Source organism: Cyprinodon variegatus, unplaced genomic scaffold, assembly GCF_000732505.1.
Source record: "Cyprinodon variegatus isolate N-32 unplaced genomic scaffold, C_variegatus-1.0 Scaffold227, whole genome shotgun sequence".
NCBI classification, from domain to species: domain Eukaryota; kingdom Metazoa; phylum Chordata; class Actinopteri; order Cyprinodontiformes; family Cyprinodontidae; genus Cyprinodon; species Cyprinodon variegatus.
The window spans coordinates 392,725-413,276 of NW_015150680.1; the positions used below are offsets into that span (position 1 = coordinate 392,725).

At 35.6% G+C, this 20,552-nt stretch overlaps 1 protein-coding gene across 4 annotated transcripts in view; it reads left to right on the plus strand.

The window, feature by feature from the left end:
* rabgap1 (RAB GTPase activating protein 1) overlaps nucleotides 1-20,552 on the plus strand; it is a 95,040-nt gene that overhangs the window by 59,107 nt on the left and 15,381 nt on the right. For all 4 annotated transcript variants that reach the window (XM_015381026.1, XM_015381025.1, XM_015381027.1 and 1 more), the window contains 10 exons: nucleotides 1,613-1,726; nucleotides 6,185-6,259; nucleotides 7,586-7,711; nucleotides 7,880-8,023; nucleotides 8,907-8,948; nucleotides 9,266-9,394; nucleotides 12,006-12,098; nucleotides 13,505-13,615; nucleotides 13,919-14,023; nucleotides 15,371-15,454. In XM_015381026.1, the coding sequence (XP_015236512.1) occupies nucleotides 1,613-1,726; nucleotides 6,185-6,259; nucleotides 7,586-7,711; nucleotides 7,880-8,023; nucleotides 8,907-8,948; nucleotides 9,266-9,394; nucleotides 12,006-12,098; nucleotides 13,505-13,615; nucleotides 13,919-14,023; nucleotides 15,371-15,454 (1,023 nt within the window). The remainder of the gene's footprint in view (nucleotides 1-1,612; nucleotides 1,727-6,184; nucleotides 6,260-7,585; nucleotides 7,712-7,879; nucleotides 8,024-8,906; nucleotides 8,949-9,265; nucleotides 9,395-12,005; nucleotides 12,099-13,504; nucleotides 13,616-13,918; nucleotides 14,024-15,370; nucleotides 15,455-20,552) is intronic.

The following is a 20,552-nucleotide window of genomic DNA, read 5'->3' on the forward strand; positions in this document are numbered from 1 at the left end:
TAATGCTAAATGTTATATAATCCTAAACCTTACCATCACCGCTGCATACCTCACCCGTAGCTTCACCTAAACTTACCAATTCCTACTTTAGTCCTGAACTAAACCCAACCATCAGGAAAAAAAAGAACATGAGAACAAATATAATCTTGTTACAATTGGTTCTCAATTTTGTGGTGAAATGAGAAAAATGCTTTTCACTCTGATGCCAAACCAGGAGAACACACAGCAGGATATCATCAATCTTGGGATCCTAGACTTTAAAAACCCCTGGAGCCTCCTGTACTAAATTGTAAGAGTGCCTTGCATTAAATATTAAATACATTGACATTTAAAAATCCCCTCCATACTGTTTACAAAGAAGTCTTTTTTTCTCCTAATAAAATAGTCTTGTGGTGACATTGCTTATTCAAAGGTAATGTTTTGCCTAATGTCCCAGTAATCAATAACAGAATGAGCTATCATTAATCTTCTGATAAGCAAAGCTAGATTTTAGGTCATGTTTACTGATCGGAGTGGGTGGGACGTAGTCTGTGGCGCTTTCTCATCACCTTGGAACAGAATACTTTATTGTTTCTTTCACTTGTACTGTTGTTTGATTGTGTTCGATTAAAAAATGCTTGATAAATGTTGGTTATGAGATATTTCAAACATTCGGACTGCAGCAGACTACAAAAAAAGTTTTATTGTGTTCTATTTTACATCCCTTTTATATATTCGAAATGTTTTCTTAGCGTGATCGAGACTCAGACATGGTTGTCAAATGCATTTTGCTTGAAACATAGTGTAATCCACACAGCATTCCTTACAAGCCCGTTTTCATTTCCTCCAGAGGCTTTAGATTGTCCAAATCCGACCCCGGTTCTTAAAGAAACAATAGACCAAATCACTGTTTATTCCTCAACTTTTCATGCTGTCAGAACCTAAAGAAAAACAATCTTGTATTTGCTTGTTAACAGATCAGCTGGTATCTTAGCTGATAGTAACATGGGTGTGTGGTTGACCTTAAACGCCAAACCATTTCTTATCGGCCAGGAAATTATATTTTAGTCCATGCTTGTTTGTTTTTTTTGTTTTTTTTTAATCAGAATAATTTTAATCATTTTTAAACAGGTCATTCTAACTCGCCTAAAGTAGAGTCATACTGACATGATTTAAAAAAACAAGTTTTGCCTTTGGTTCTTTGGGAAAGTGTTTTATGCCATTTGGGAGTGTTTTTCAGTCTTGCAGCTGGTGCCATGTGTCCACACTTTTGCAACAATTAAACCCCTTTTGATGCACTAAAATTGGTTAAAATTAGAAGTGGGATGAGCGAAGTTAGAGTTGCACAGAAACGTGGAGTGGTGGACGATCTGTACAGTGGAAGAGAACACTCTGTGCTGCCAATTTTTCCTCCTACCCCACGTTTCTTAACAACGCGTGGGGCCCCTGCACGCCGAAGATCATTTACACCAGCTGGGTCTGGGTAGAAGTTATCTTTGCAGATACAGCTGATAATAAAAATTAATCTCTGTAATATACTCATCTTGTTTGTTGTTTTTTGCCACATTCTTTTCGACTCCCTTTCACAGAGTGTAACGATCTCCTTACCTTCTCCCATTTTTCTCTCCTCAAGGAATCTCCTCAGGACAGTGCAATCACCAGGGACATAAACAGGACGTTCCCCGCTCATGACTATTTCAAAGACACTGGTGGAGATGGGCAAGATTCGCTCTACAAGATCTGCAAGGTGGGGCAGTAATCCTGACACAGAGAGAGGTTGTTAAATTTGAAGCTAACTCAATGCAGCACATTCTATGCACTGTCATAAAACTGGCTTCTTGCAGTGCAAAACTCTGCAGCAGCAGCAGCAGCTGTACCCAATATAAGCCATGGACTGTTTTGTAGCACATCTGCAAAAGCACATCAGGAGAATGCTTTTCTAGATTTAGACTCACTCTGACTGCCATTGATATAATTACTTTAGGAAGTCTTATGTACTAATCAGTTTTTAACTCTATGATATATTAACTTTGAATGATTATATAACTAATGTTGATGTGTTTAACATTTTTCAGGTAAAGATTGTTCTTTCAATTTATATTTGATATGAAATACCAGCATAGAAGCTTCATTTAACTTAACAAATGTTATACCCAACTCTGTTATTTGCAACCCTGGTAAAGATGCTTTAAAAGCTTTGAAATATGCATCTCACATGGGAAGAGTAACATCTTCAAACTTGGAAAACAAAATCCAGTGTTTTTTTTGTTTGTTTTTTGTTTCTTTTACTTTTTTGGTATGCATCTTACACTAAAATGTTGAAAATAACGTAAAGGGGCATAGTCATGTGAAATTCTTTTAATTTACACCCCAGCTTACTTACTTGGTAACAAAGATTTTCTAAAAGATTGTCATGTTGTCTTGGAGTCTTTTTGTATATTTTATGTTTTTTTGTTTTTTTTGTTTAGGTTGTTAACCTAAACCCTTAGTTTATATTTACACTAAAATTAAGGTATGATACTTTGCATGTATACAGGGGGTAGACAAGAAAGTAATAGGCTGTGAAAATATTTAAGAAAAGTCCAAGATCCAGTGGAATGAAACACAGTAAGCATTTGTCCTTTTTAATACTGATAGTATTGATGGCAGTGATATTGTTAGTTATGACAGTCTGAGTGCAAACAACATTATATAATATTTTATTTTTGATGTTACCTGTTTGTATTTGGTAGGGAGGCTTAACTAGGACTTAAAGTTGTTATAGATTGATTTATTAACATTGGTTGACCTTTGACCACACTGACCTGTCTGTCGCTTTAGAGTGAGGCACTTCAGGACAGTCTGCCACTATTAAGTAGCTTCCTAAAGGCTGATTTATACTTCGAAACTAGGTCGTCTGCGTAGGTGTCGCAGTGAACAAAAAGGCCTCCCTGCCCCCTCCGCAGACACTCCAATGCACATCTCCCACATTGTAACTGACCCCAGACATGAGCCCGGCTTGTGTTGTTTTTATGACCAAAATTGCGGAAAACATCTCGTGAAGTTGGACCAGCTAGAAGAGCGAGGTGCGCAAGAACGCTGGGACCCTTTTTCCACCTGGATCTCCGCTATTTTTCGCTGCCACGTCCCTCCGTTGTCGGACAGAACTCGCCACCACTTCCTCACAGCCTCGGTCTTATCTAGACCTACAGCGTACAGCGCAGACCACGCTTCAATACTGGGCAAAAATCAAAAATATCTGCATCAAGCTCACTGCGACACCCTGCTGCAGGCGTATAACCTGCCCTTAAGTTGTCACCATCTGATAGTTCCATGATATTGCCAGCAGATGGCTTTAACGATGCTGTCAAACGTTGATGATTTAGCCAGCGTATACCAATGTCCCAGAATCCTCAGAAACACTGGCATACGCTGAACTTTCTATGTATTTTTTCAATTTGGGCATATATATAGAGTATTCATAAAGAGTCCAGAACTTAGCCTAACAGCCTAACTTATGCAAAATGCACGGCAGCGTATTCCCATGAAATGTCACAAGCCAGTGTCCTGAAGGGGGCAGGCGCCCGGCCTGCATAAAAAGCACAAGAAGATTTCTCTAAACTTCGCAGTTGCAGTATTAACCTGGCTGCTGTTTACCGCCAACCAAACAATGATAAGAAAGAAAGAAGGTTTGCAGTGGCAGCAGATTCAGCGTCACGTCTGCTAGGAAGTTTGTTGGTTGTGGCCGTGGATGTGAAGGCAGGGAGGATCCATAACACACACCGTCACGCTTACCTTATAATGGGGATGATACAGGTTGGATAAGCTAGACACCATGACCCATGAGTAACTTGCAATTAACGTGTGTCAACAATCAAATTACTTACCTGTAACTTTTGGCCCACGTATGAGAATTCGCTGGCATGCGTCAAGAAATTTTGAGCATGCTTAAAATTTCTTGATGTACCTTCCATATGTCGACGTGTGTTAGCGTGCTTTGGCGTGCTCATAACTTATACAAAAACAGCGTCGGCATATGCTAGCTATATCGTCAAGGGGAGACCGCACCATAAGGAATGTTTGTGTTTCTGCCCTGTCCTTGAATTCTACTTAGTATCTAAAGGACTATTAAAGCACTATGTGGACAGATGCTTTTAATGTAGTACCTTATGTTATGGTTAAAGGGATTTTGTATGGGCATTTAAAGTGACTGTGCCCCTTTAACCCATTTTTTTAAATTTCATTTTAAAAAGTTCATCATGTAGGGGTGAAATTTGTGTTTTGAAATGTTTAGGGTTACAGATTTTTAGATATAAAAAAATCAAAATATAACAGAAGCCTTTTTAATGCACAGCTTTCTTTTTTAGAGACTCAAATTGTCTATGCTACAAAAGTTTAAATATAAATAAGTCAATTTTTTTTTAAATAGTATTTTCCCTTTAATTTAGCAGCTAAGACAATTAGCCCTTGAAATGAAAACCCCATCTTAATTTAATTAATTCTGTTGGAAGATCATTGTATTTACCTGCTTAATTAAAGGGCAAATGCAATATTGATATAGAGTATATTTTATGTTTCTGGATCAGTTTTTGCACAGTAGAAAATCTTTTTCAGTAATCCACTTTACTTCCTTTTCTATCAGTGTTTTTATTATCTGACACCGAGACTTTTGTTGCCAACCTTCAAAATTGGAAAGACCAGAAAAAATTTTTATTATGTAAAAGTCGGGAATTTTCATAGGACAGAAAGCAGCTACTAGATGTCTGTAATTACAGTCAGAGTAATAATTAAATAGCTGTAACATAAAAAGGAACATTTAAAAATGGTTTGGACAAATTCAGCAAAACCAGAGTGTAAAACAAAGCTTTAATTTTTCAGAAAAAAATTGAGTTTCACCCCAAGATAGCTACTAGCATATGAATTTGAAGTCTTCTAGCTTCCTGTCTTATTTTAAATTTTAAATTCTTCCTTTATTATTTTAAATTCTTGAGAAAATAGTTGCCAAACAAGTGTGCGACCACTTACACTTTAATGTCGATAATGTCAATTTATATCAAATATGGAAAAGAAAAACACTACAAACAAGTTTGGAATAGAACAGTGCTTCATTTTCCCATAGTATGAAAATCCAGGTGTTTTTTAGCAGCAAGGGGAAGCTTACAAAAGAAGGGAAAATACTGTATAGTTATCAAAACTGCACATTCAGATCAATGCAGATCAGTAGGGAAAGCTGCCTGTGCCCTTATTAATCAACTCTGTCTGATCTGTTCCTGTGTGGTTCATCGAGTTCAGAAAAGCCTGGAAAATCTAAACGGGTCTCTTTCAGAAACGAGAATCAAAATATAATCAGTAAGAGAACTGCTTGTGTGTTGGAGTGCACAGAAGTCTCAGTATATTAGCTTATGTTATTATTAATTAACATTATTCTGTCATTTTTCTTAGCCCTTTAAAAAAAAAGATATAACTGAAATTATAAGCAGCGTTTGTTCGATGATCTGAGACAGGTGTGACAAACGAACAAAAACAACTACATCGCTGTAGTTTTGTAATACTTGAGTCGTCTGACTGCCTCCTTTTTACACTTTTCAGTTTAATGTCATTCATTATGCATAACTCTTGCGAGGGCATTCATCTCCTTTCAGACAAGCAGCTCCTGAGGTGCTTTTGAATAATTTACAGCGTTCTCCCTTTGCTGTGTTTGGATTGATCCACGTTTTGTATTTTTTGACTTTTACTCATTATGTATGTTTCTGGATCAGTAGGCCACTACAGCCCATTTCCACCCAGTTCTTTCATTTGTCTCACTCTCAGCTTGAATAAATATTAGCATTAAAAATCAAATCTTTGAGTCTCTATATCCATTTTCACTCGCTATAGTTCCTCCCTACCACATTGTTAGGGTTTAGCTTGATTAGAATATCTAGAGCTAAGTCTGATGTTCTGATTGTTGAGAAACAATGTTTTTATAATACAACTGACATAATCTTTTAGGATTTATTTTCTTCTGTTTTAATCTAAATCTGCGCCAAATATTATCTGTAATGAAGAATTTTAACTCAATATGTTGAATTTAGTAAAATGTCTGAATTAATTTTTTTTTTTTTTTTTTACATTCTCTAAAAGCAGTTCTAATAAAATACATGTTTGTGGATGGATGACATTTTTGATTACTTTCAACATGAAGAGCTGCTTTTAATTCCCTGCCTTTGTCTTTCATATTATCCAGGCTTACTCTGTTTATGATCAGGAGATTGGCTACTGCCAGGGACAGTCCTTCCTGGCTGCAGTGCTGCTGCTACACGTGAGTTTATACACCAGTGCGGTTCTTAAAGACAAGTTTTTTGTTTGTTTATTTAAGCCAAGAATAACATTTTAACATCAGTTATCTATTTATTAAACAGCTAAATTATATCTTGTACAGATATAATAAATGTGATTTTGCAAACTCATGGTTTGTAGCCAAGCAGTTAGGACAGAAACAGTCCAACACTGCCCCCTTGTGGTTGCTTAAAAATTTTAGGATTGGATGTAGGAAACAGATTATAACATATTACACAGACACAAATATAATTTTGGGGATTAGATAAAGAAGTAAGAGAACCAAAAATAGTTGCAGTTGTATTGTGGTTGGACCTTTCCATCCATCCATCCATCTAACACTCAGTCCGCAGAGGTTTCACACAGTTTGCAAAACTCTGGAATCGTTTTATTATTTCCCAAATATGAGAAAAAATATAAAAAAAAATAAGCCAGGGAATTTATTTTATTTTACTTCACATCCTTTTATGTAAATGTCCTCTCCATCCTTCCATGCTTTTTTTTTTTTGCTTCTATCCTTTTTATCCATCCACGTTCACTATCTGCATTACTTCCTTGTCTCCTTTCCAGTGCCCTTCCTTCTCTCGGTCCTTGTACTCTTTAATGCCTTTTTATGCCCTCTTTTTCCTCTTTTCATTTGTTCATGCTGTTTACTTTTCCTTGTGCCCTTTTTTATTTTCCTCCTAGTTCTTCCTTTCTTTAGACTGACCTCCTTTCCCCTTGTGTCCTTTCTTCCATGTGTCCTTTCCTTTTTGTATCCTTTCTTCTTTCTCTTCTTGTGTTCTGCACTCTCTTTAATTCTGTCCTCTTTGCATTCTTCTCCCCCCCTCCACTGTTTTCTTTCTTCTGGGTTTCTTGCTGCCTGTACCTTTTCTACATCATGGCCCTTTTTCTTGTGTAGATAATTATTTGTTTTTCTTTATTCTATCTTCTGTGTTCTTTCTTTCTCATCTTTTCTTGTATCCTGATTTCCATTTTTGTAGTTTTTAGTATCTGCTGATTCTAAATATAAATCCTGACCACTATATAAATGTTTACCATAAATTCATGGTGAATTTAAAACTTCTTATTTTGAAATTTAAATCTATCTTAGGTACCTAAAGTATTTTTTTCTTCCATGACCTAGCTTAGGAACCTCCGCCTGTGGTTTTCAGATGTTAAAGCCTGACCACTGACGAAACTTTTTTGTTCTTTGAAAATTCTAACCTAAAGGAACTTTCTTTTTATGGCGGCACTATTTATAGCAGTCCAAATCATTTCCTGAGCCCTGGTATTATCCATTCATAACCTGATCCTATGATTTCTTCAGATGCCAGAGGAGCAAGCTTTCAGTGTTCTGGTGAAGATCATGTTTGATTATGGGCTCAGGGACCTGTTCAAACAGAACTTTGAAGATCTGCACTGCAAGTTCTTCCAACTTGAAAGACTCATGCAGGTTAGTGTGTCATATTTGCACATCTCAGCCTGTTTCCTACAATCTTGTACATTGGTGTTTATCTGAAACCTGGTTGCTCTAAATGGCAGTTACTCCCTTGAGCTGTTTTACTTATTTATTATTTAGTTGTCTGAATCCTCTGTTTAATTCTCTTCCTCTCTTCATAAGGAGTACATACCAGATCTGTACAACCATTTCCTGAATGTGGGTCTGGAGGCTCATATGTATGCTTCCCAGTGGTTCCTAACCCTCTTCACAGCCAAGTTTCCTCTTTACATGGTCTTCCATATTATCGACCTGCTACTGTGTGAGGTTAGTATAACAATAGACTCCATAGCGGTCTCAGTTAAAGGGTCGTCTTAACCATAAAGCGGTTCGTTTTATAAGAAAAACCGAGAGGAACAATACATGATGCACTGAACTCTCTGCAAAGTGATCTGAAATGTCTTTGGTATTTATTTACAATAGTGTACTTTTATAAGGACTATAAGAGGTTTCCTTTAAATAGTTATTCAATTTCCCTTTGGGATTAATAAAGTATTTTTGAATTGAATTAAAGAGCATGTTTAATAATAATTAAAAGGAATATAAATGAGAAAAAGTAGATTTACAAATCTTAATGTTTTGCATCAGTTTGTTTGCTTAAAAAAAAAGAAAAGTGCTGTTTAAGTTAATTTTATGTATGTTAAATATATACAGTAAATATGTGCATTTCAACTGGGACACATTTTGCTGACTGATACCACCGTTCATATAGACAATTAGGGTAAAATGAAAAAATATGTACCAGAATTTTTTTTTTCATTTTTCAAAAATGTGTTGTTTGATTGCACTGATTCTGGCAACATTATCATTTGATTAAGCTTTTTAGTCCTTTTATCAAACTTCTTCAAATGTAAAGCAAAATGTTCCTAGATTACGCAAGATTAGTTGATTTAATCTCAGAAGTGCTTACATTTTCTCAATTACAGTCTGAACAACACATTTTAAACATCTGCTGAGGTCTGCTAGTCATATTTACTTTCCTATTAATTAATTCAGCCTAAGCTTTTCTAAATCACACTAACAGCAGGGCTCTGAGGTGTGATTAATTCAAGACGTTTATTTATTCCAATTAAATACTGAAAACAAGTAAATAAGTAAGAAGTTTTTTGTTCAGAATTTCTAATACATGATAAATGTCATTGTTTTTCAGGGTATAAGTGTGATCTTCAATGTAGCCTTGGCCCTTTTGAAGGTAAGAAATAAATCAGACCCACAAACACATTGATTAGATTAGATTAGATGGAATTGTATTAATCTACCAATGGAGAGTTTTGTGTTGGAAGAGTAGACATTTTTGTTTTTTCTGGATTTTTCTCCAAAGTTATATTTTCCCAGTAAAAAAAATGTAGTTATTCGGTCTTATGATTGTATTTAAAGTTGATTCTTGGTCAATTTCTAAGTGAAAAACAGAACTTTTTACAAAAACCTGTTCATTTTCAATGTCAAATAAATTAAACTTGAAAGCATCTTTTGTTTCAGCATTAAATCTGTTTCTTTTTTTCCCCTCAGACATCAAAAGATGATCTACTGCAGACGGACTTTGAGGGTGCTCTCAAATTCTTTCGCGTCCCCGTCCCAAAGCGGTACCGCTCAGAAGAAAATGCCAAGAAGCTAATGGAGCTGGCCTGTAGCATGAAGGTGAATAAAAATAAAACCAAGTGACTTATTGTTCAGTTCAGGTGTTGTTTTTAAAGTGGTAATGTCTTGTTTGGTTGAAAAATCTTCAGATATCTTCATCCTTCCTGTCATTGTATCTAACTGTTATCCAGCAGTGCTGCTCAGATACCACTAGGGGTCATTGTTGAGTTTTACTATGACTAATATAAAATATAGAAACACACAAACCAGACCCTCACATCCATCTCCTAAACACTCCCACCTGTGTCCTGACCTGGTTGGAACAGTCTGGCCCAGTTTGGAGGATTTGACTTTGAAGGTAACTTTGGGAAGCAACATTTTTTTTCCATTAACTATTTAAGGAAGCCAGCTGGAAATATTTGATCTTTTAATTCTTCAGATGGGCAGCAGAGGATGTCTATCAGAACTGACTAAAGTGAAGTTCTAAAGAGGCTTCAGTTCTCCTCGTGAAGGCATCAGTTCAGAAAATAAACTAAAAGGAAGCTAGAATCCTTTGATATAGAACCATAAGCTTGATAAACACCTTTGAAGAGATTGTATATTACCTTATGCTTTGAATTCACTTGACGCTACTTTATTGGTTTGGCAAATTAAAAATTTCCCTTAAGGAGAAAGAAGCAGATTTGAATGAATTATACTGGTGTATTTATTTGCAGAGTCTGTTATTTTACCTAAATAAAACCTTAATATCAGAGTGGTTTAGATAATCTGGGATGCAGTTACAGTGGGATTATATGGCTAGAATAATGTTTGCCCTACTGGCTAAAGTTTGTGCCTTTTAGCTCTGAATTGCATCCATTGTTTTTTGTCAGATGTCTTTATTTCCCCTGTTTCACTTTGATATTCAGCATGTTTTATAATTTTCATTTGTAATGTTTTAAGAGATTTAGGTTAGATTTGATTAATTTAGCTAATTTGGACTAAAAGCGGCATGAAGAGTTTTTCGGGTGGTAAATTTGCCTGTTGCTTAATTTGCCTGTTGCTTAATGTAGAGCATTACATTTCCACTAGGCTGTAGGTGGTTTTGATCTGTGGATTAAATGAGTCGTTTAAACCATTGAGTCTTTAAACATCTGCATAGAAGTAGGTTCTGAGCTGTACATGGCTTTATTAAAATATGTCGTCTTCACACCAGACAAGCTTTTACTTGAACAGCTGAAAGCAGAATTTCACCTCAGCAACAAAGATTTGTTTTTGCTTTTTAAAATCATGAAATAAAATAATGAGAATGTCACACCCCTCAAAAAAATATGAAATGAACTGAAAAATAATCTTAAGATCAATTTGATTTGTCTGCATCCTTTTCAATAGCCTTGCATCAAGTCTCTCATCAAATTATTTAGTAAAAAAATCCCTTTGCTAAACTAATAAAATAAAGGCTGTAAGAGGCAGAAATGGGAATTCTCCTCTGTGGAGATACTGCAGTTTGGATAGAGCTTGTAACAATTTAGAGGACAGATAATGTTTATTAATGGAAACATCGACTCTTGTTGGTTATATAGGAGTTATTAAAGAAAATGGCAAAAACAACTCAATAGACTTTCCAAATTGTCGTTTTACCTTTCTAGATAAAAAGATCTAACCTGATTTATAACAATAGCGTAGGTATGAACTTTTTGCAGCAGGAAAAAAAAAACAGGTCCCTTTGTTTCCTCTCTTTGTGTTGATTCAGCTTTTGCTCGTCTTCTGAGATCTCATTATCAGCACACTGCTGTTTAACAGTAACCTCCGGTGCTATTGAAGCACTTTCCTATAAATAACAATCCCTGTTTTCAGTCTCACTTCATTTGTTCAGTTTAACTTTTCAATGAAATCATGAACTAAAACTCACTGCCTTCAGTTTGTGTAAAATAATAACACAATAAAGTCGTCTTTTGTTTAGTTTTTTAGGTAGGTTTAGGAAGATGGCTTCAGTTGGTGACTCATACTCAGGCGGGTTCATATAGCAAAAAATATGAATTGATAAACTCAGTATTACCTTGGGTTTTTGTCTGTACACATTTACTGCAAATTAACATTTGTCATCCATTTAAAATGGACCTGCTAATGCTGATTTTTAGCTTATAGTCATTTTTCTTTCAATGTGTTATTATTAAAAGGTACAAGAGCAGAATTCAGAATATTTCCTGTCATTTATTATTTATATTAGAAGCAGAGATGCTTTCTGTCTGTCGCTGCTTTTAGCATCTTAAATTAGCAGCAGTGTAAACAGTTTTCCTGCCTAGCTTTTCTCCTGATACTTCGTACTTATATGTTCAACTATCAGAGCGAGTTTTGATTTACCAACCACCTATTCACAGATTTAGGACTCTCAAGCTTGAAATTGTCTGATTCAGGCCACTAGAGAGTCGCTCAGTGCATCTTCAATTTAAGCCAGGTTATTTACTTTTTGACAGTGTGGATGTATATTACCCAGCAATTCAGCTGTTTTTCAGTAGAAGAAAAAATGCAAACTGGATAAAACTAGTTGTCTTAGTCAAGTAAAGGTTGCTGTTTATAGAAGTTTAGAACGATTTCTGCTGCATGACAGTAGCTGGTTATTCTAATAATATATATTTTGTCCTTTGACATGTTTCAGTTACTACTTTTCTGATTCTTCTTGCTTAAATAGATAAGTCAGAAAAAGCTGAAGAAATTTGAGAGGGAATACCACACCATACGGGAGCAGCAGGAGCAACAAGAAGCCCCCATCGAGAGATATGAGGTGGAAATACACACAGAAAGCATGAACTATTCTTTCCCAAATACACTGTTAATGTTTCTTTCTTAAATATCAAAGCTTGAGTATGTCTTAATTTGGGTTGTCACAATACAAAAAATGTAAACTTGTTATGGATGTTCAGCAATGACTTGATATTCTTTTCAGTACAGCTGTAAACATTTGTTTTAATGCACAAGATATTTGTTGTTCAGAGCAAAACTTTCACAATATCTTTGTTTATACATAGGGGACAACTCAGCTTTCATTTAGAAACAAAAAGATGATCTATGTTTGGCCATAAAACTGATTAGAAAGTAGTTTGTATAAACGTTAAAGTCCTTTATGGAAGAGTTTACCTTTAATTCATTGATGCGATTGTTTTCTTTATTATAATCGCTTATTTTTAGTATTAAATGGGTGCTGCAGATGCATACTTCTAATAATCAGTTTCAGTCTAGCTCCACCACAACCTGTGCTTTTAATAGCCAAAAATCATTTTTTGTACCACAGAAAAACACTTAGTCTCTTAAAAGGGATATATGTTTAGATTTTTTTGGCTGAACTTAATTTCTTAGCTGAGTTTACAACTTACAGCAGTTGATTGGTTTGTTCAAGAGATCAGAAGCTGGAAGAAATACCTCAATCTTGGTCATTGTAATTAAATTGAGCGTCTCTGAAAAATTCATTGTTTTTGTATCAAATAAATTGAAATAACGTTTATCTTCAAAGCCCTTGTCCAATGTTCGTGTCCTTATTAGGATCATTTATTTTTTTGGTCTTGGGTACTTAAGAGGTCTTGTATTTACTCAAATAAGTGAACATTTTTAATTTGTATGTCATTTAAAGTCATATTTTAAACTGCATCTGATTTCTTTCATTATACAATGTAGATAAGACAAATAAAAGAAACAGTTTTAAATGTTTTTCTAATGTAAACAAACAAGGAAAAAAGAGAAAAAACGAATCAGCTGACGTAAAAACATGATCTTTTCTTTCTCTCTTGGTTTCAGCGTTTTCCCCTCCATGTTTCATCTGATTGTCAGCTTTCAGTTTAGCGTTCTGATGTTAATGATGTACAAACAGGTTTTATCTTCCTAAATAGTTCAGTGTCCTCTTCCTCTACATTAAAACTCTCACCTGACCTCAGTAAACTTTAACCCTTCTCTAGAACGAACTGAGGCAGGAATAGTAGATTACACATTCATATGAATTCTTGATGATTAACTTGTTTTCCCTGTTCTGCTGTCTCTTCACTTTTTCTTCCTCTTTTTTAATGTTTCTTCCTTTCTCTCTGTGTTCTCTTCTCCCTCACTGTTCTATTTCTCTGTGTTTGCATTTGTCTCTCTTTGTACTTCTATTCTCTTCCTTGTTTTCTGCTGTCTTCCTTTCTTCCTCCTATCTGTTTCCAGCGGGAGAATCGTCGGTTACAAGAGGCCAACATGCGTTTGGAGCAGGAGAACGATGACTTGGCACACGAACTAGTTAGCAGCAAGATAGCTCTTCGGAAAGATCTGGACAATGTAAGCCAACAGAAAAGCATGCATAATGTAATGTGTCCCGTTTAGCAGAAGTAAACCATTTGTAACAGAGTCACAGCATAAGCTTAGCCTTTATTCTTGATCTAAAATCCTGAAGAGTATTTTGAGTTCTGTAAAATCTTAGACACCGTTTAAGGCACAGGTTGCAGATTTATGTGGAGGCTACTTGTTGACCTACCTTCAAAATGGAGCAGGTAAAACAGAAAGTAGGGCGAGTCAAACTTTGAACAGCCTTTTCAGCTTTCTGGTATCTTGTCTTCTCTCGTGTGTTTTTGTTCATGTCAGGCTGAAGAAAAGGCAGATGCACTGAATAAAGAGCTGCTACTGACCAAACAGAAGCTGATTGAATCTGAAGATGAGAAGAGACGTCTGGAAGAAGAGTCTGCACAGGTTAGAACTTTCTTGAGCTTGAAAACACAGACAGTACCCCCAGATTGAATGCAATTTATTTGATGAAGGGATGATGTTGGGTGATAAAGTTTATTTAGCACAAATTCACAATGTTCTAAATTGTCTTCAGGTATGAATGTGTGCATGGATGGTTGCTTGACCTGCACAGGGGACCTTTTCCAGGAGCAGGAAAGAATCTGTTGGTAGAACCAGGTTCAGTTGAAGTTACCCACCTCAGTATGGAGGCAAAGCAAAGAGCAGATATATTTTATAAAAGCATTACAGGCATCACTTTGCTAGGTGTACCCTCTATGCTAACGAAAAATAAAGGACATGGTTATTTGCAGAGAAGATCCATCAAATACTACATAAAGGGAAAAAAAGACCCAACTAAAAAAAGATATTTTATGGCAGGGATGTCCTTGAGGTCTGCTGCTACTTTTAGGTTTAGCGTTTGCTTCCCACAAACACACACACACCTTTTAAATAAGCAACACAGAAGCACTGACCCTGAGGTCTATAGGGAACAAAAATAGAAAACACTATGTGTTAACCACAGCAAAATTTCCAATAATCCATAAATGAATAGGACAGAATAGCATAAAGGAGAAACGGTCACTTACATACCAGATATTGATAATCTAAAGCTTTGTTGTTGGATTTGTATTTTTATATATTTTTTCTAGTTTATACAGGAAGCGGAAGAAGAGAGGCTAAAATTAGAAAAAGATTTTCTCTTGGTATTACTGGCTGCCATTGTAGTTGAAAGCTGAATGGCTGGAATTGATAGTCATAGATTATTGAGATATTCGAGAGCCTGAGGTTTGGAATCAATACCAGAAAAGACATCAGCTGATTGTATCCCCCTTTTCCTAGAAGAACCCCCATATTTTTAGCATTTTTTTTTTATCATTTGTGTATTTACACATTTTTTTAGGCTTTCCCAGTATGTTAAATCTCTGCATTCTCTGTTAAAACCTTTTTTTTTTCTTTTGTAGTTTTTCATTCCTTAGAGTCACAAACAGAGGCATCCTTTAATGTGAAAGCCATCAGTCTTTGATGTATATTTTTTCTGGCTCAGTAAAGAAACGAGTGACCTGCGGCCCTCTGTACCTGTCCTCCAAACGTCTTCTGCCTTGTTGAGTTTGCAGCTTTAACACTGAGTGATTTATGCCTTTGAGTGGAGGTTGTATTTGGGACAGAAGGTTGCCAACAGCCTCTGTAAAGTCAAGACTTTTCACAATTACTCTCATATGATGATTGGAGCCTCTGAATCTGCTTTCTCTTGTTTATTTTTGCAATTTATAACCTTCTAACTATGTCTGTTTGTGTTGCTTCCCTCCACAGTTGAAAGAAATGTGTCGAAGGGAGCTTGATAAGTCGGAGTCGGAGATAAAGAAGAACGGTTCTATTATTGGAGAATATAAACAGGTACAAACTTTTAACCTTCAGCTTTGTTTAATAATGAAGAGTTAATTATTTTATTAATAATCATTATATTATTATTATTATTATTATTATAAAAAAAAAAAAGACAGGATGTATATTATCACTGCACCGTTACTAGAGTTTGCTTCTTGTCACAGGAGACTGAACAAGTTATTAGGGAAGTGAAACTAAGCTGCTGCCAAGTTTCCCCTTGGCTTTCTTGAAATGAGTTTAAAATACTTGAAGTTCAAAAAATCGTTTAGGATTTACATCTTATTCAAAAACTTTAACCTAGATGTGTTAACTTCCTTCTAATGGAAACATTGAGAGATACGGCTGTTATGATGGAAAACATTAAGAAAAATTTTCCTGACACCCACACCAGTTATGTGTTGGAGTTTGGACTTGTTTTTAATTTCTTGTCATTTTGTGTTTTAGTCATTTTTAAAACTAATCTTCAGCTATGATATACGACTTTCAAAAGAAAGAAAGGGAGTGCCTGTAATTATTAGGACATCTGTTGAAGTAAGCCATTCTTTGAAGTCTGTTTATGCACAGTCATATAAATAAGTAAAGCTTTCTACAAATGTTTTTTATTTTATTTTTTATTTTTTTGTTATAGTCAACAAATGTCACCTTAACCAGCAGTGAAATACTGTAAGCACATTTGGTTGTGTGGACAGATGTAGTACCCCATTTTGGCCTCAGATGGCAGTGTTGCTTTTTTTTTTTTTTTTTTTTTTCCTAGTTCTCTGAGACATATTGTCCCTTTTAATGCCTTTTACAACAGAAATTCCTCAGTTGTCTAATAGTTTAGAAATTCAGATTATATTTGTGGTAAACCTTAGTCCTAACATTACAGCTCCTAAAGCAGTCTTTTCTTTTGACTTTTTTTTAGCAGCTCTTTGATTTAAAAAAAGGATTTACTCTTCTAAAGGCTGTTAACCTGTTTAGGCTTAACCTGTGCATAAAAAAAAAACATGCAGGGCCATCTCCTGTCATCTTTAGGTTCTGTTTTTTCTGTTGTGCAGAATTAATTGTTGAGTTAAAGTCAGCAAACTGTCCTACAATATGATTTGATATGTTGTGTCTCTGTCAGAGTGCAGAGGAGCCAGAAAAGCATTTAAATATCAAATGGCTTCAAGCTGAGCTCCACGAAAGATTGACATTGACCCAAGAGGAATAACTCATAATGTTTACCAGCTCTCAATTGAAATATTTAGACAGCATAGGTTGCCAGCAGTTGGCAGTTTTCATATAGCAGTAAGTCAAAGTATGAATGTTTGGCTCTTTTTCATTTCGCTTAAATCTCAGAAGCCCAACAATAATAAGAAAAGATTTTCAACACGAAGCCCTGTGTTTCTCGTTGCCATGTTTTTCTATTAAGACTTCCCTCCATACTTCACTCTATTATCAGCCGACCCACCATGGCTACATTTGGCATACTCAATTTTTTTTATTTATTTTTTTGTAGGCTTGAGTCGTATATTTACAATGACTGCATGTGAAGCTCTTTCACATTTATCCTCTCATTCTCATTTTTCTTTTATTTAGATTCCATGTCACATACACATAGTTATGCAGGGAGATGTATACATTTTAGGGGGGGGATTATTATTTAGTTAATAAAGGTGTTATGTTGTGCTAATCATACCTCATACCACTTTCATTTTCCACCTTTTGTCTTCCTCTTCGGATGGAATACCTTCCAGGGAAAAATGTTTAAGGTTACCTACGCAGCTTAAGATATTCGTACCTCAGATCAATGCATGTATATGCAAAATTTTGCTTCGGCCATTTAATTTTCTGCAACAAAGGAAGCAGTTTTCAGAAGCCGATTTATTTCATCTTCATGCTGCACTTGCGCATCACGGATAGCTTTTGGCCACAACATCTTTAGCTGAATCTGCCTCATGTTTCGTTTTCACTGCTGCAGTGGGAGAAATAGCAGAGTGGTGGAGGCGCAAAGTTGAAGTTTTACAACTTTGGCTGGTAAAGGGTATGGGAGCGTGCGTTTTACAGATTTTACTGGGGATGGAGCTTGATCAACGGTATCTGGGTCAATCTCGACATCCCTGGGTCCGCATCGCTTTTGATTTGTGTGGGGTTTTTTTTAAGAAGCTGTTGATACGTAGATAGATTTGCGTTTTAATCAGCGATCCATATTTGGAATATTTTAAAGGTTAAAGAAATTAAATATGATAACCACTGGTTTGCCAGCCAAAAACTACACTGTGCTTTAAGAGAAGATGAAAAAAGAAAAGTAGAAGTTTTTGCACGGGTGAGAAGTGGAGATATTCTTCTTCGTCTAAATCCGAAAACTTCCACATTAGTACCTACACATTTAAAAAAAAAGAATTTCCTGAATTATAAAAACCGGATTTGTAGGAATGGAAATGGATCAGATAATTCCAGCTATCCAGCATTGAATTTCAGGCCCTGCAGTAGGATAAACGAGTTCATGGTTTGCAGAAGATTTTTTACCATTCTGTTATTATTGAATGAAGAGCATCAGGAAGACAAAGGGACACACCAGATTGGTTAGATTGCAGCATATTTCTGCATTCAGCCTCCCTCAAAGAAAATGCATAGAAACCAGCCATGATTGGTTTTTACTAGGGTTTCACATCTAGATTATTTTTCACAGTTCTCCTTTGCAGAATAGTCCAATCTCATTCAAACTGAGCAGAGCATCTGTTAATGCACCCAAAACAATCTAAGCATCTTCTTAATTAAGTTTGTTAAAGTGTGAACATCCAACCTATTTAACTTGGCGTTCAGAGCTACAAAACCAATTATGAATATTTTAAAATACGGTACTTCTTAACAGCATTTGTTTTTTTTATAAATTTTTTAGGCTTGTGAAGTGAAAACTCCCATATTTTCAGATGGCAGCCCTCAGCTGAACCTAGATTTTGATGACTGAGGCTATGAGCATATTTTAAGATCCATCGGCTTCAATTTTCCCTCAGATCTGTCACTAAATGTTTAAATATAAACTTGTCCCAATCAAGTGCTATAACCATCAGTGCAGGGATCTTATGCAGCAGTCTATCCTCCTGGCCTATTTTGTGAAGGAACACAGAAATAGAAGAAAAGACTCATTCAGAATCAGACCTTATTTTCACCTGTGTCTAAAAATAATGTTCCTAATCTCAGATTGACAACAGAAAGCATCATTCATAGAGTAGATGGTGTGCGGAGTGTGTAAAAGCAGCCTCAGATAGGAAGCGTTGAGCTGAGAGCTGTGCTGAAGAGAACTGACTCTGAAAATGAGGCCTTGTCAAAAATAGTCTGCTTTATGACAGGAAGCAAACGGGGTTCAGAGATGGAGGAGAGAGAGTGAGAGGAGAGTCTGAGGAAAGAGAAGGAGCTGAGGGGAAATTGGCAGCTTTCACTCTGCTGGGATTGACAAGTTGAAGAATGTCCCAAAATAAACTGCATTGTTTTCCATTCAAGAAAATTCAAATTATTCTTTAAATTTATTTTTCCCTTTATCTTTGCCTGTGGCTGCCAAGTTTATTTTGAAGAAGTGGAGCTTAAACAGCTTTGTACTAATTGGCCCTCCAGCACAAGAGGACTGCTCTGCTATTGGTTGCTTGACCCAGCCATTTTTTTAACATATTTGAATTAATTTTGTCTGGGCACTTCCTTACCTGAACAGGGTTTCCGCAGGTCATTAAAAATTATTAAAAGTCATTAAAATTATTATTTTTTTTAAATTAAGGCCTTAATTGGCATTACAATTCATTAAATATGTTTATTGTGGCATTTAAAATACTTTATTAAAAATGTTTGTAAAAACAATTTTGTCAGGCATATTATATCACGATATATTTGCGTGGAACTGCTTCAGGTTGATCGCAAAGCTGTATGTTCAGAAAAGAAGCTTGAGTCGGAGAAAAAGCTAGAGAATGGGGGGGAAAAAAAATCAAATTTCAACAAAAGTGGCTGGAAAACGAGGAATTCGGGACATGGCTGCAGCCTGTCGATGGGTACCTGTTGGTGACATTCAAATTATTTCTAAGAGCATTAAAAGAGCATTAAAAAGCATTAAGTTAGAATCATTCATTCCTGTATAAACCCTGCTGAAGGACTGGAGAAATATTCCCTAATATTTTTTTCCTGTTGGTTTTAAAGATTATTTCTAAAAGTAATATAAGGAATTACGTAAAAGCATAGACCTATGTTTTAACAAAATATTCCCCAGTTTAAGATATATGAAACAAAAAAAAAAAACAATGCTTGTGTTTTTGTTTTTCCATTTCTATGCTTCAGCCTCTGTCTAAAAGTTTTATCCTTAAATCTGTGCATCTATCCAGCTGTGCGTCTAATCATTCATACATCCCAGGGGTTGACTTCGGGCAAGTGGCTTTCACATTTCATTTGCCCAGAAACTATTTTTACTTGCCCAGATTAATGTTTGATAAACATAGTTCCTAATATTCATTTTTGTATATATATCAATGCAACATGTTTGTTTTTTAAATGTTTTTTTGTAATTCAGTAAGTTTACAGGTTCCTGGTGTGAACTCAAGCCTACATTACCGTGTTAACATGTTTTTCAATCCTTCCTGCACATTCTTTTCAAACTAAACCTTGCTTTAAACTGTTGTGTGCTTGGAAAAATATACATTGTAATGTTAAAAATCTAAAAAAAACTTGACAGGAACTACTACTAACCAATTTAACATGTTTAGCTCTATAACATTTAAATGCACCACTCCAATGTCTAAGAGAAAAAAAATTAATGAACATTTTTTAATGTATGACCACTGTACAGAAGACTGCCATATGATAGAAATATTTACACTGTGCGCATACAATTATTATTAACATTTTCCTAATCCCTGACTGATCATTTTTAATCTAGCGTGTATTATAGTATAGATTAAATTCATCATCCAGCTGCTGCTCTGAACAATTCTCTCCCCAAGAGCTGAATCACGCCATCTAGCGAAAAACCATGCGACTTTTTCAAATCACATGAGAATGTGTACAAAACAACAAAAATGGCGCCTGCAACGCTTGTGGGTCGTTTTCATCGAATGTCGATGATTTCATTGCATTTGCCCATTTGTACTCTCCCGACAATAAAAAC